The sequence below is a fragment of the Lissotriton helveticus genome, chromosome 6 (assembly GCF_964261635.1).
Source record: "Lissotriton helveticus chromosome 6, aLisHel1.1, whole genome shotgun sequence".
Taxonomy (NCBI): Eukaryota; Metazoa; Chordata; class Amphibia; order Caudata; family Salamandridae; genus Lissotriton; species Lissotriton helveticus.
In genome coordinates this window covers 256,749,906-256,763,761 of record NC_136067.1, presented here as the reverse complement: position 1 = coordinate 256,763,761, position 13,856 = coordinate 256,749,906, and the positions used below count along the sequence as shown (strand labels likewise).

At 44.1% G+C, this 13,856-nt stretch overlaps 1 protein-coding gene across 1 annotated transcript in view; it reads left to right on the top strand.

Annotated features, from left to right (window-relative positions):
- Window positions 1-13,856, top strand: part of FKBP1B (FKBP prolyl isomerase 1B) — a 200,434-nt gene that overhangs the window by 135,679 nt on the left and 50,899 nt on the right. Inside the window, exon 3 of the mRNA XM_078647708.1 lies at window positions 10,922-11,034. Coding sequence (XP_078503834.1) covers window positions 10,922-11,034 — 113 coding nt within the window. The remainder of the gene's footprint in view (window positions 1-10,921; window positions 11,035-13,856) is intronic.

Below are 13,856 nucleotides of genomic sequence, written 5' to 3'. Positions count from 1 at the left end.
TCAAAAAACGTAGATAGGAAATTTGACACAGCTTCCTGTCCTCTTTAAGGAAATGAGCTTCACATTTTCATTTTGCTAACAAACATATGTGTTTTAGTTACTGCTCTAAGCATGTCGCCAAATTTTGTTTTCTGTTTTTGGTAACTAGATGTACAGCAGTTAGTGCCATTGTGTTCCCAATGGGACTATGTGCCCCAGGGTCCTTTTTATGCCAGCCTGTGCCACATGCCCAGGTAGCCACCATCACATGACAATTAATGCAATGATGTGCCGAGATATTGCTCTGTCGCATACTATTAAGTGATGTGCCAGGTTATCCACATATGCAAGGTCATGCCATAATATGTCCAGTGCCCCCCATGCACCTGTCAGGGCCACAGGATGCTCAGGTGGCGTTTTGTATGCTAGTGTTTGTGACATGTTTGTGTGGGTGCTCACACACATGCTTCTAATGTATTAATAGACACAAATGCACCCCTCCTCACTCCTACGCATACAAACCCACACAGACTCCCACATACGCCCACACATGCCTGAGCCTAATGATTGTGCCCACACAACGCACGCACACGACGCTGATCACCCACTTGCGCACCCCAGTTGCTTCACCGGTCGACTGGCAGCATCTGCTTCTTTCCCACTGCTCCGGAGTCCGAGCGTCCTTGGGCAGGTCTGGGACACCAATGATGGCGGAAACTGGTCAGGAGACCAAGAGCGGCACCCACTGCTGCCGCTTTTATTCCATCACCCCTCAGCTTCAAGCAGGTCTTTGGGACTCAGGTTGCTTAAATGCAGCTGCACACATGCACATGCCGGATGCCCGGAGTTTGGGCTAAGTCCATTCATTTTTAAGATTCTTCCCCAGGGAGTTTTGCCTTCTATCTTTTCACAGTGAAGCAATATATAGTGGTTCAGAGGAGCCCTAAAACCCACCATATTATACATAGCTGTTGGCTTCCTCTGGTTGAGGACTATTTCTACCCACAGTTGTCCTGATGCTCTATCTCGGTTGCTCCTCTGCAATCCTCTCACAAATGAGAACTTACAGTTCAGTAAAATGAAGGTAAAATAAGTGGGGTTGCGTCTCCTACATTCTTTGCTTCTTCATTCATTCATTCTAAATTGTTTTATAATCTCCCACTCATAGATCAAGGTCCTGATGTAGACGAGTGCAGTAAAAGTGGATCTACGAGCCCGCTGACCGCGTTTGCTTTTACTGTGATCTGATTTAGAGTTCAGCAAATGGAGGAATTTACACTCTCAGGAAGTCTTCCAACACGTCTGTTGGGTCTGCCATGGTGCAGATGTAACTATCAAATAGTGTGGTGGGTCAACTCCACCTTGACTGGCTGATCCACCACCAGATGGAAGACTGTCTTAAAAAGGAAATAGTGGTGCTTCTAACATGCATCAAACACCCTTTATTAAACTAGGGAGACTTGAGTGGTGATTGGGAACATGGCGGCAGGCTAGCGGCTGTCGCGGAGCTCTTCACCTGAGCCCATCGGACTGACGGAAAGGATGTCCCGATAGAGCCCCTACGCGGACGAGGAGAACTGAGGCGGTGGAAATCTACGGAGGCTACGGTCAGCGGCCGGCGCTAGGACCCTGGAGCAGGGGGATGGTTGCAGCAGGCACAAGCTGTGAGGACGCGGAGGAAGGGCGGACGCAGGACGTGAGAGACAAGGTGGCGAGAACGGCGAGAGCTGACCTGGGAGACTGGGCGGCGGAGTCTGCTACAAACGCGGGAGGTTGTCCAAAGCACCCCTGCAAATCTAAGATAAGTGCCAAATTAAGACGCTGTGGTGGGATTCAGGAGGGGGTTATTTGGAAGTGGGACATTTTGCAGCGCAGGAGAAGCGTTTTTCCACTGCAATACTACAGAGGACCTGTCTGCTGGGGGCATTTTTCAATCAATAAGTACCTTTCCCTAGTTTCTCCAGTTACTCTTGCTAAGGGTAGTGTTCGTATGGAGGCAGCTTCACCTGTAGCAGAAGTGGTAGTGCCAGTTCTGCTGAACCAGAGGTAAGGGAGCATGGATTTTGCGTCTGATACTGAAACTCCCACGCAAGTAGAACTATATTCAGCCAAAGCCAATAGAGTCTTAGAGTATAAGGGGGGAGACCGGGCAAACAGTAAGCAGGCGAAGAGCCGAGGAGAGGTAGTCAAGAATATATACCAGCTGAGGTCATAACTAGAGCTAAAACAGCAGGGGGTTCTAGATTCAGCCGAACTCGGTGAGAAGGTGAGGCCTTCACCTTTAATTCCACATAAAAGTAAGAAGAAAACGCGTTCTAAGAAAGCCATTAGTAGTAAACTTCCCCAGCAGATTTCAACGCAAAAAAGTACTCCTTCTCTTAAAAGTTACTTAAAGGTGTTAGAGAAAATGAATTCTTTAGAAGAAGGAACTAATATGGGAGATGCCCGGCAGCCCACCCAGAATACGGCACCCCCCTCCTCACCAGGTCCAGTCTTAGTCAACAGGTACACCCCATTAGCTGAAATTCAAACTAAGGAAAATCTTGAAGACCTAGAGAGTCCAGCTGATATAGACAACGACATTCTAATAAGCTGTAATAAAACTAATAGTCCCTCTGAGAATCCTCCTCCTCATCAAGATTCTTTGAATCTACAGACACTAGAGAAAGCGGGACGTAGTAATATTGACTCTGTGGAAATCCTCAAAAGTGCATCCACAATCGCTCCTATAATCCATGTTGCGTCAGAAGAAACCACAGAGAAAGACACAGGTTTGATCTCCACTCCCTCCCAGGAGTTTGACAAGATTGGCCTTCTACTCTGTTCTTTAAGAAGCGACCTGATGGAGAAGTGTGAAACTTCTGAGACAAATCAGAAAAGATTACACGACAGGTTCGATCTACTGGAAACCAGATTAGAAGGAATAGAAGCGCGAACAGCTACCTTGGCGAAAAAGGTCTCTACCCTTTCAGATTCCACAACAGAAAATAGTGAGGAATTAAATGCCTTAAAGAAACAGAATAAGGCTTTAATGATGGACATGGAAAGACTGGAAACCCATTCGAGAAGGAACAATATTCGCATTTTGAAGATCCCTGAAGGAGAGGAAGTAGGGGATATAAAAGCTTTCGTCTGTAGACTCCTAAGGGAGGGGGTATTGAAAGACCGCCCGGATATAGACCTCGAAGCGGAGGTCCAGAGAGTCCACAGAGACCCTTTTAGAATACACCAAGACCGTAAAGGGCCCAGGAAAATATTGGTCTATTTCCAGACCTACACCGTTAAAGAGCTGATACTGAGTAGATCTCTAGCAAGTGCCTCTCTCCACTATAGGGCCAACCCATATCAGATCAGGTCTGACATAGGAGGCAGAACGGCTCAGAGACAATGGGAACTGGGATCAAGAATGCCGGAGCTAAGATCACTGGGTGCAAAAGTACAGATTAAGTTTCCAGCCCTGCTTAAGGTTATGTGGAATAACAAAACTTTCACTTATAACCAGCCGGAGGAGGTAGACGAACTGCTACAGAAAATGAGGGAGTAGGTAAGGGAGTAGGTTAGTCAAGATCCAATTTAGTGACTTAGAGATTTAGGAGAAACATAAAACCTGTACATTAAACTGCACGATGTATATAAAAAAAATATATATAAAAAAAAAAATACTCACACACAACAATGGGGCTCGCACATCACACCTGAGGGAGTTAAATAAAAAAAATTTTGGGGGGGGGAGAAGGTAGGCGAGGAGAAGGGAAGAGGGGAAGTATTAAAAATACACTAATTCACGCTGATGATAGCAGATATAGCTAACGAGGCAAGGGACAAGTAGGTAGACATGGGGCTGTAAGGTGGAGAGCTCCATAGGGGCAGGACAAACGCCCAAGATGAAGGGAGGGTTCCTTGGGGGGAAGGAGGGGGGGAGGGGAGGGGTAAAAAAGAAAAAAGTCCTCATTTTTGCATAGAAACTCTAAAATTAACATTTACATATATAGACAAACACGGATATATAAGTATCTATATGGACATTCAAACAATACCCTGGAGAGTAATCTGGAGAGTAAAATTTGGCCATGGCAGTAAATCCCCATACAAGTAGTAAGATTATCTCCTGGAATCTTAACGGAATAGGAAGCTTCAAGAAACAACAGAGAATATGTGAATTTCTAAAGAATCTCGAAGCCAGTATATACTTACTTCAAGAGACACATCTTGAACAAAAAGAGTGTAAAAAGGTTTTCGAGAAAAGGCATTGGGTTCAGGACATTCTATGTTCAAGGCAAAAGGGAATATCCAGAGGAGTCGCAATAATCATTAGAGCAAACAAGGGCATTAAAGTTCAGAGATGGGATACAGATCAGACCGGGAGGTGGTTGATAGCCGAGCTCTTAATTACTGGCTCACCATACACTGTTGCAGTATTTTACGGCCCGAATGAGGACAATTAAATTTTCCTGGGCAAACTTGAAAGGGCCTTAATCCCGAGTAGGGCACCTTTGATTCTTGGGGGGGACTTTAATCTTATTTTAGATATTCAACTGGATCGCACCTCTAGAGCAAAATACATCTTGCCCAAAAAATGCCTCTCTGCTCTTAAAAATATAATGAAAGAACATAACCTGTTGGATGCCTAGAGAACTAAGAACGGCAACCTCAGAATATTCCTTCTACAGTAAGAGATACAAGCAATTTTCGAGAATTGACTTATTTTTGATAGATCAGTCTTTGAAAACAGTTTTGGTATCTGTTACTCACATTCCTGTGGGCCTTTCTGATCACTCAGTAGTACAACTTAATATTAATTTCACAAATATCGCTACTGAACGAAGATGGACCAATGATAGAACTATTCTCTTAGATGACAACATTGGAGTTAAAATCAAAAGTGGTATAAGGGAATTTTTTTCATTTAACGAGGGCTCAGCACTAGAGCAGTTTGTTTGGAAATCATTTAAGGCCTTTCTGTGAGGTTTACTGGGATATCACATGAGGTTAAAAAGAAGAGAGATAAAAGATATAGAAACTAAAGCACTAGATTCTATTAAAAAGAAAGAGCAGGAGCTCCAATACGCAGCCTTGGTGGAAAGGGAGAAGATTCCAGAATTAGAAAAGGAGCTTCAAAGATTACAGCTGAGTCTTAAAGCTAGAGCTGACAAACAGACCCATGATAGATGGGAGATTAGTAAATTAAAAAACTTTGAATCTGGAGAGAGGTGCGGGGCACTTTTAGCGTGGAAGGCCAGAGCAGACAGGACCAGAAACAACATCGAAACTCTAAACCAAAGGTCTTCCGGAGAGCAGTTAACTGAGGAAGAAGAGATCAGAGAGGAAGCCAGAGGATTTATGGAAGAACTGTATCGGGAAAACATCAAGGTTGGAATAGAAGACTTGGAGAAATGGTGGTACCAAAGGACTTTACCCCAATTGAATGAAGAAGATAAAAAGACCTTGTCGAGAGACATTACTGAGGGGGAAATTAGAGTTCAGTTGAAAAAGATGAGTAGGAATAAAGCCCCAGGCCCCGATGGCTTGCCAACTGAGATTTATAAAGATAATGAAGAGGTGACTATTTCACACCTATTGTCCCTTTTTAACAATATTTACCATCAAAGAGGAGATATTCCACCCTCCTGGTTCGAGGCAACCATCACTTTAATAGCAAAACCAAATAAAGACCCAAAGAACATAGTTATACAGACCTATATCTCTCCTAAATTCGGACCTTAAAATATTCTCGGGGATTTTGGCTGAGAGACTATCCAAAGTTATCAGATCTGTCATTCATCCTGATCAAAGGGGTTTTATCCCTGGACGACAACTGAACAAGTTGACTTTTCAGGTCATCGGTGCAATCGATTATGCCAAAGTAAAGGGATTGCCACTTACCATCGTGGCAATAGATGCCGCGAAGGCTTTTGACCAAGTTAACTGGGTGTTTCTGTGGGACACCCTTACAAGGTTCGGCTTTCCACCACTCTTTATTCAGGCTGTCAAAAATCCATACGGGCGTCCTCGAGCTAAGGTTTTAATTAACGGGACCTTGTCAGATTGGTTCGAGATATCAAGAGGGACGAGGCAGGGTTGTCCCCTGTCTCCTCTCCTTTTTGACCTGTATATTGAGCCTTTTGTGATAGCGGTACGTACTGACCCAACAATTCTTCCTTTTAATATGGGTGGGCTGGAGTTAAAGACGGCATTGTACGCTGATGATCTGTTGCTATACACCATTAACCCTTTAGAGGCCATCCCGAAGTTATTTAATCTAGCAGAGGAATTTGGAGCAGTCTCAGGTTATGGTATTAACAAAAATAAAATAGATGTAATGAGCTGGAATAGTCCCGCTCTTATACCAGATACAAAAACAAAGATCAGGTATCTGGGTATACACATCACTCAGAAACTACAAGAGACACCCAAAGTATCCTGGCAGATCGTGGTAAAAGAGATATCTAAACTTCTCCAAAGATGGTCCAACCTTCCTCTCCGTATCTATGGAAGAGTTAATTTAAATAAAATGGTAGTATTACCCAAAGTGACTTTCCTATTTAATAGCATCCCACTAACATTTTGTAATAAAGACATTTCAAATCTTCAGGGGAAAATCGGCTCATTTATCTGGGCATCTAAGTCACCAAGAATAGCATGGAAGAAGTTGAGGAGGGGGCTAAAAGGAGGAGAATTAGCTCTCCCAGACTTCTTATTTTACTGTTATGCATTTCAGTTGAAAAATTTTAGACTCCTAGCCAACAAGTTAGACTCATCATATGGTTGTTTGTTTCAAGCTTTGTTATCCGACCTTCCTAAGGGTCTTGAATTTTTTTTGTTTAAATTTGGCGCCCAAAAATTGTACAAAAAAGTCCGCCTTAAAATTTTACTAACAGCCTTAAAATTATGTCAAGCAGCCTACAAAATTTGGAAAATCCCTTACTATAACTTCTTGGCACCAATTTGGGACTCCCCCGGAACACCTGAATGCTTACTAGATCGACTCTCCCTTCCCCTGAGAGAGGCTGGTTTAAAACGATGGGGAGAAGTCCAGGGAAATCAAGAACTATTAGATTGGACATCTATATCTAATCTGACGGGAGGGTCCCTAGCGAGGTTTAAATACTATCAAATATCATCATGGTGGGGAAGCCAAAATTGGGTGTCAGAAACAGTGGGTTGCGAATTTTTAGATCTAGTTAACAGACAAGAAGGGTGGAAGGGTGAGGTTTCAGCATGGTTTAACATACTAATTGGGGCAAATGATAGGCAGGAGGAAGAGATTTCGAAACTCTGGGGGGATACAATGGGAGATAACCTGGAGAAACAATCGGAGGTCTGGTTAGACTCATTTGCAACATCTCAAAAAATAGTGAAACCTGCTAACCTCAGAAGAAATCACCTCTACACGGCATACAGGGTCTATTGGACTCCCTCCAAGCTTTCAAAAATATCGTGAATACCATACCTCTGTCCCAGATGTAAAAATACAGAGGCAGACGATGTACATATTTTTGCAGACTGCATAAAGATTAAGAACTATTGGTCATCGGTCTGCACCTTTTTAGAGGAGGTATTGTCCAGATCAGTCACGTGTAACCTTAGACTGATATTGATGGGTTTGCCAGAGGAATATGATATTAGAGACAGCATTACCCAGATTATATTCTACGTAACTATTATTGCCAGGAGGGAGATATGTAGAGAATGGAAATCCCCAATCCCCCCTAGGTTTCAGATTGCCTAAAAATTTTTATGACTATTAGCAAAATAGACCTGTCGTGTGGAGGAGAGGAGGCGGCAAAGATCTGGGCTCCACTGATAAGATGGTCGGACAGTTAGACATCAAACGTCCAATGATTATGCCAGGGGTTTGTGGTCCGGTCCTCCCCAAGACAAGACAAGGTACAGAGACGTTGATCAGGGGAGTTGGACTGGTAGAGAACCTACCTCTGGGAGACCTCTTGAAAGCTAAACGCAATAACAAGAATACTCCAGGGTGCACAGTTAGGTATTGTGTTGGCAGAATTGAGAGTTTCCATCTAGAGTCATTCCATCTGGTGGAAAATATGAGGACAAAAAGAGTCATTAAAAAAGAAAAAAAAAATGAACCTAGGGAGACTTGATGTGTGGACACTGAGGCTGCCCGGACACTCGGGCCATCTTTCTATTGACCACACATATCACAGGAAAATGTACAGGCAGAGGCGGTCACTGGTGGATTTTCCAACAGTTTTCTCTGCCATTACAAGCTTCAATTGAAGATCCAGCCACCGAGGCGGAGAACTTTAAATGGGGCAAAATATTCTCTTCCGCCTTAGAAAATGAGAATTTGACACAATAGCGGTTGGATTTACCACTGTCCAACTTCAAAGTTGGCCAAACATTCTTTTTCCAGAATTCTTGTTCTTGACCCGCAGTCTCTCCCCTACTCTCCTTTCTGCTTCCCCATATATTTCTCCCTGTCCCCCTCTGCTGTGTTAATCCCATACCTTCTTGTACATGTATTGGTTTGGTACATAGAATATCAGGCTTTCTCTGTTTGTAAATCAGACTTGTGTATAGAAAATGTATTGTGATTTGAATCAAAGGTGCACAGAGCACTTTACACTGGCCACTCTTGAGTGTAAAGCTGTAAGAAAATGCCCAGAGAGCTTGAATTGTGTCCATGCACATTAGCGTGGAAAGGGGCGTGGTCTGCCACAGTGCATCCCTAATTCCCATGTAGGCATGTCCTACCATTGTGGACACTGCTCATTGGTGGATGTTCAACTGCCCCAGGTCAGGGCTCGTGCAGGTGAAAGTGCAAGGCATTCAGGCAGTCCAGTCTGATGACACCTTAGCGCCCTGAAGCAGTATTAAGATAAAACCTTAGAGGAACAGACGAGTTTCACTGGTAGACCCATTCCAGAGTAGAGTGTTCAGAGCGGGATGGGCAGCTGCCTGACCTTCCCACAGGGGAACTCCTATACCTATATAGACGATGTGCAAATTGTGCCACTGTGGGCACATCGCCAGTGGTGTGAATTGATGGGTTTTTGTATATTTAAACTATCACTTGTGATTACTCCTGCTCTTCTCTCGGTATGGAAAGAGAGGAACAGGTCTGGAGTGTTTTTTTATTTTGTATTCGGTGTTTATATATGAAAGCACATCAACCATTTAATGGGCCAGAGAGAGATTAGTCTGTCTAAGCCTTCTTCCTTCCCAGAGGGGAGAAGGGGTGTAGGATCTGATTGAAATAATCATGTATAAAACCCCAGAACAAACAAGATGCACAAGAGACTGTGCTATTTGGATGCAGCAGGGCTATACAAAACAAACACATACAGTAAGCTACGAATTTAAGCACGGATGAAACGGCTTGATTACACAATTTGAACCCCTTATGATACATTTTGGGCCTTTTTTGCTGTAATATACATTTTATTCAAGAAAATCGTAAACAAAACGAGAGTAGTAGGAAAAAAGCTTAACACAACATCAGATAAACAAAACCGTGGAATTGTTGCAATAAAATAGGCAGTTACCACATGGAATGCCCAACATGGAAATACAGATGAAATTAGACAAATGTTTATTCCAATACCCGATATATATTTTAAATGATTTAACTACCCTCCCACAATCCCCTTGCACACCACACCATATAAGCTATTCAAATCTAGCATTGACAAAGCAAAAAGTCTTGCCTTTTCTTGTCTTTCTGTTTTTATTAGTTTCCCCCCCAAACATATACAATATGAAAAACAGTTGGAGCATTATAAAAATACAGGAGCGTCCTGCAGCCCATGCACACCTGCGTTGACACTGAATTGTACTCCTTTTTCAAGTAGCGGTACACATCTAAGTAGGGAAAAGTGTATCACTTGCAGTGTAAGACAGCAAATGGCTGCAGTGGGCCGGCCTATTGTCCCATACTTTATGCTGTGAAACAAAATGTGAATGACATTTCAATAGTCAAATAGATGAAGAAGGCTGACTGAAAGTCCCTTTATATAGGTATATTTATATATTGTGTGTGTGTGTGGGGGTGCTTTTTTTATTGTGAAATTATTTAGAAAATGTCAGGCTAACGAAACTGCTAATGCGATCTCTGGGTCCGATTGAGAAAAAACTATACACAGTGTAGGAAAACATGAAATGAAAAACATTTAGGTCGAAAAATAACGGAAAGGACCACGCACGGCCCCATACGTATATAACATGGTGTTACAATGGCCTAGTACCCTGCCTATGATCGCCTGGGTAATCTGGTAATAGAACCAGGTCTCTACTTTTGGCTTGTGTAGGGTGCCCACATATTGAGATGTTTTATTGCTCAATACCTTTCTCACTATCTTTTAATGAGCAAACAATCCAGTTACTTGATTAAGTAAAGTCCTTACCAACGAACCTGATCACTTTTTGGAAAATTGAAATTTTAGGAGTGGGTGATTTGTATCTAACATACCATTGTTCTTGAGGGGTGTGGTTATACAGTAATGCAAGCTTTGTGGTTCTTTCCTTTATTGTACAGGCGGTCACAATGCCAGCACTTGGCAAAACTAAAAAATAGCATGTAGTTCTATTACTGTCCATTCGAGGCACCTACCTCCGCGTTCTAAGAAACATAGGTAAACCTTCTCTTTTAAATGCTCAGTGGGCACACCATGTGCACGACACAGCATTTATGCATCCATCATGGTGTAAAGGAAGTGGGTGACCATTGCTGCATGGTAAGGCTAAAACCAATATCTATTGGCAGTGGTTCTAGAGATTCTTTTGCCATTTCCAGATGATCACAAAGACCTCTTATATGGTTAATAAATTAGTTGTTGACTTGGGTGATCCCTCTGTATTATTATAAATGTACCATTGACATCCTTCCATCTTGCTTGCCTGTTAGATTGACACATTTCAGGTCACCCCATGCACCTCCTGAGACTGCCTTCTCACAATCTGAATCTTCTGTTTGCAGGAATGCTCCAGAATGGAAAGAAGTTTGACTCGTCAAGAGACCGAAACAAGCCTTTCAAGTTTCGATTTGGAAGACAAGAAGTAATTAAAGGCTGGGAAGAAGGAGTCGCACAGGTAATGCATTGATTGGACATGAGTTTACAACAGCTACAGGTTGTACGCTCGTCTATCACATGATGATAATCTAGGGTTGGGTCTGTTTGCCCTGTACCCTTGCTCGCAGAATGGCCTGCTCCTGACGATCTGTGCGTGCACACAGGAACAAGCATGTTTGCAGCCAGCTTTTAATGGGTCTTTGAGCGTGGGGAAGGCCAACTGCACAGGTAGGGACATTAGTTGTGGCTCTTGCGATGCTTCATTGCTCCTTTCTGACCTTGGGTTTACACATGATGTTGCTTGTCATTCAGGAGGCCAGGGAGCAAGCAGGGGCAACTGGACCACATCCATGGGGCTTTAGGCATTTTAACACTGCTGTCTTGGGTTCAGCCCTTCTGTGGCTCTGCCCACTCTGCCAATTACAAGACTTTCCACACTTGACTCTCCGTGGTAGCGAGAGCGAGGAGTCACAGGCTTCTCGGGGAGGTTAGTGTTGGGGCATTCTAGCTCAATAACGAATACCACCTCTCCTGCAGCACAATAAGATCAATGTCCAGTCCAGTGCTTCTCTTTGTAAAAAAAACAAGTGCTTTATTTCACAGAAATAATAACATTCTACTACACCTACAATAATGCAAGGATATCCGAGTTATGGGTGTGAGTCTTAATGCATTCTAGGGGCCTCTCCTGGCTAGCTCAGCTATTACTATAATTCCCCAGTAGGTCTCCCTGTTTTTGTGCTTTCCTCTCAGGTCCAGAGTTTAAGATACTGTCGGTTGGTTCAGCTTAGCACTCTGTCTCTTGGGTCTAGGCCCTTTCACCCAGTATGTAGGAGCTGCGCTGGGTCATGTCCGACCTTCCCACGGCAGTGGAACCTCACCAGTAGCAGGGGGCACACAGCATCTTCAGAGAAGCTGTATTGCAGACAGCCACACGACGGGTCGCTCAAAGGGTCACAGTAGGAGCGAAGGCTTCCATCAGTGGCCTTCTTACAGGCGGCTGGCAGTAGATCTCTGCTCACCACGCAGTTCATTCTGGCACTCCTGTGAGTACTTGGTGCTTTTTCTTCTGCCCGCCAACGACATGCCCTCAGGTAGTGATTCTTTGGTGTGATGGTCATCGGGTGCTGTTCTCGTCACACAGTGCCGCAAGGCCATGACCTCAATTCTTCACGAGTCACCCTGGTGGACATCTCAGATGACTTGATCTTCAGGGCTGGTCCTGAGCCTAAAGCACACTTTGGCAGTGCAGCTGTTGCGCGGTCTACTTATGGGGCTCATGGGCAACCAGCAGGCGCTTATACCGGCTTTGGTCGGGACTGTTGCTCGAGCACACAGCTCTATGTGCCGTAATAGCTACAACATGAATAAATGGCGAAGATCATACAGCCCAGTCCGGCAATAAGGCGATTCCTTCAGTACTGCTGTTTAGTGAGGCTCTGTCTCATTAAACAGCTGTGCAAGGTCAGTTACCTCAATCCCGTCCATGATCATCTCCACCTGCAGATTTGGACATTACCTTTCATGCTCACAGGCAGGATGTCTTGGCATCCAAGACTGTCCAGAAATTCCTCCTTCAGATCAGACTGCAAGCCTTGCCACCCTACCTCTGGGGAGATTGTTGTAATTACGACACCAAACCTTGGTTGCCTTGTAGTCCTCCTTGGTAGAAGAGACCACTGCAAAAAACACTGATAGGTCTAGGGTGGCCATCTTTACACTGAGGTCGCAGACGGAGGATGTGTGTTCCAGGTCTGCGTTCTTAGAATCAGCTCAGTTCCCCTTTCATGTGTCCTGGCGAGGCCACCTCCCAGGCCTGGTCTTTGTCTTCAATTCTGCTCTGCCCAGCAAGACAGGCTCCTGATGGAGAGCTGTCCACAGAACTACATAGAGGCTTTGAGCAGGCTTCACCCAGCTATTTATGAATCCTCTTCACAGAGATCCGGAAGAAAGATCAAAGAACTCCTTTCCCTAAACCTGCACCCCCTGCCAGCAATATAACAGCAGCTGCTGTCAGTCATTTACAGCCCAATGCACCAGGAAGGTCCCAGGCTCATATAAAGAAAGCCTGTCTCCTCTTTCCTCGTTTGATGCTCGACCATCTCATCTAGAAGATGCTAGCAATACACATGCATTCTGCAGAGAGCAACCTCTCCTTCATATTATACTCTGTTCCAGGCTGTGGGCTTCCAAAATGAAACCCACAGACCTGTATCACTTGTGCACGGCACACTATTAGTCCTACTACATACGTACATGTACAATGCACTGGATTTCGGCAGTCAGAATTCTGGTTTCATCTTAGCAGCAAAACATTAGATGAATGTGCCTGTAAGCATGCATTCATGTCTCATAGGTAAAAAGGCATGTTGCTATAATTCACCAGCCATTGTATGCTGCCACCAGTACGCTCCACGCATGAAACTCTTGACAGGGAAGGTGTCGCTGTGAGCGTGCACTTTGTGCACCCCTGCCAGTTTAGGATATGGTCCAGAACCTATCCTCGTCAAAGACCATGCGTGGGTCAACACATGCATAGAGGATTAGTGTATGACATGACCAAAGATCAGAAACCTAGATCACCCGTTATATCAGTTCAGGCACATCGGGCGGAGGACTCAACCGCTCATTATGCAGGGTACGTTCGCTTCCCAACAATGCTGCTTTTAGCATTTGCAGGCCAGAATTGAAAAATACCTTTGTAGGAATGAACACACCAGGCTTGTCTACCAACAGTAAAGAACTGTGTGGTGGTATTTAAACCCACTGCAAAATGTTATACCCAATAATATATTACACATTGTGTACCTGGCTTTTGTGGAGTATTTATGAAGACTTAGA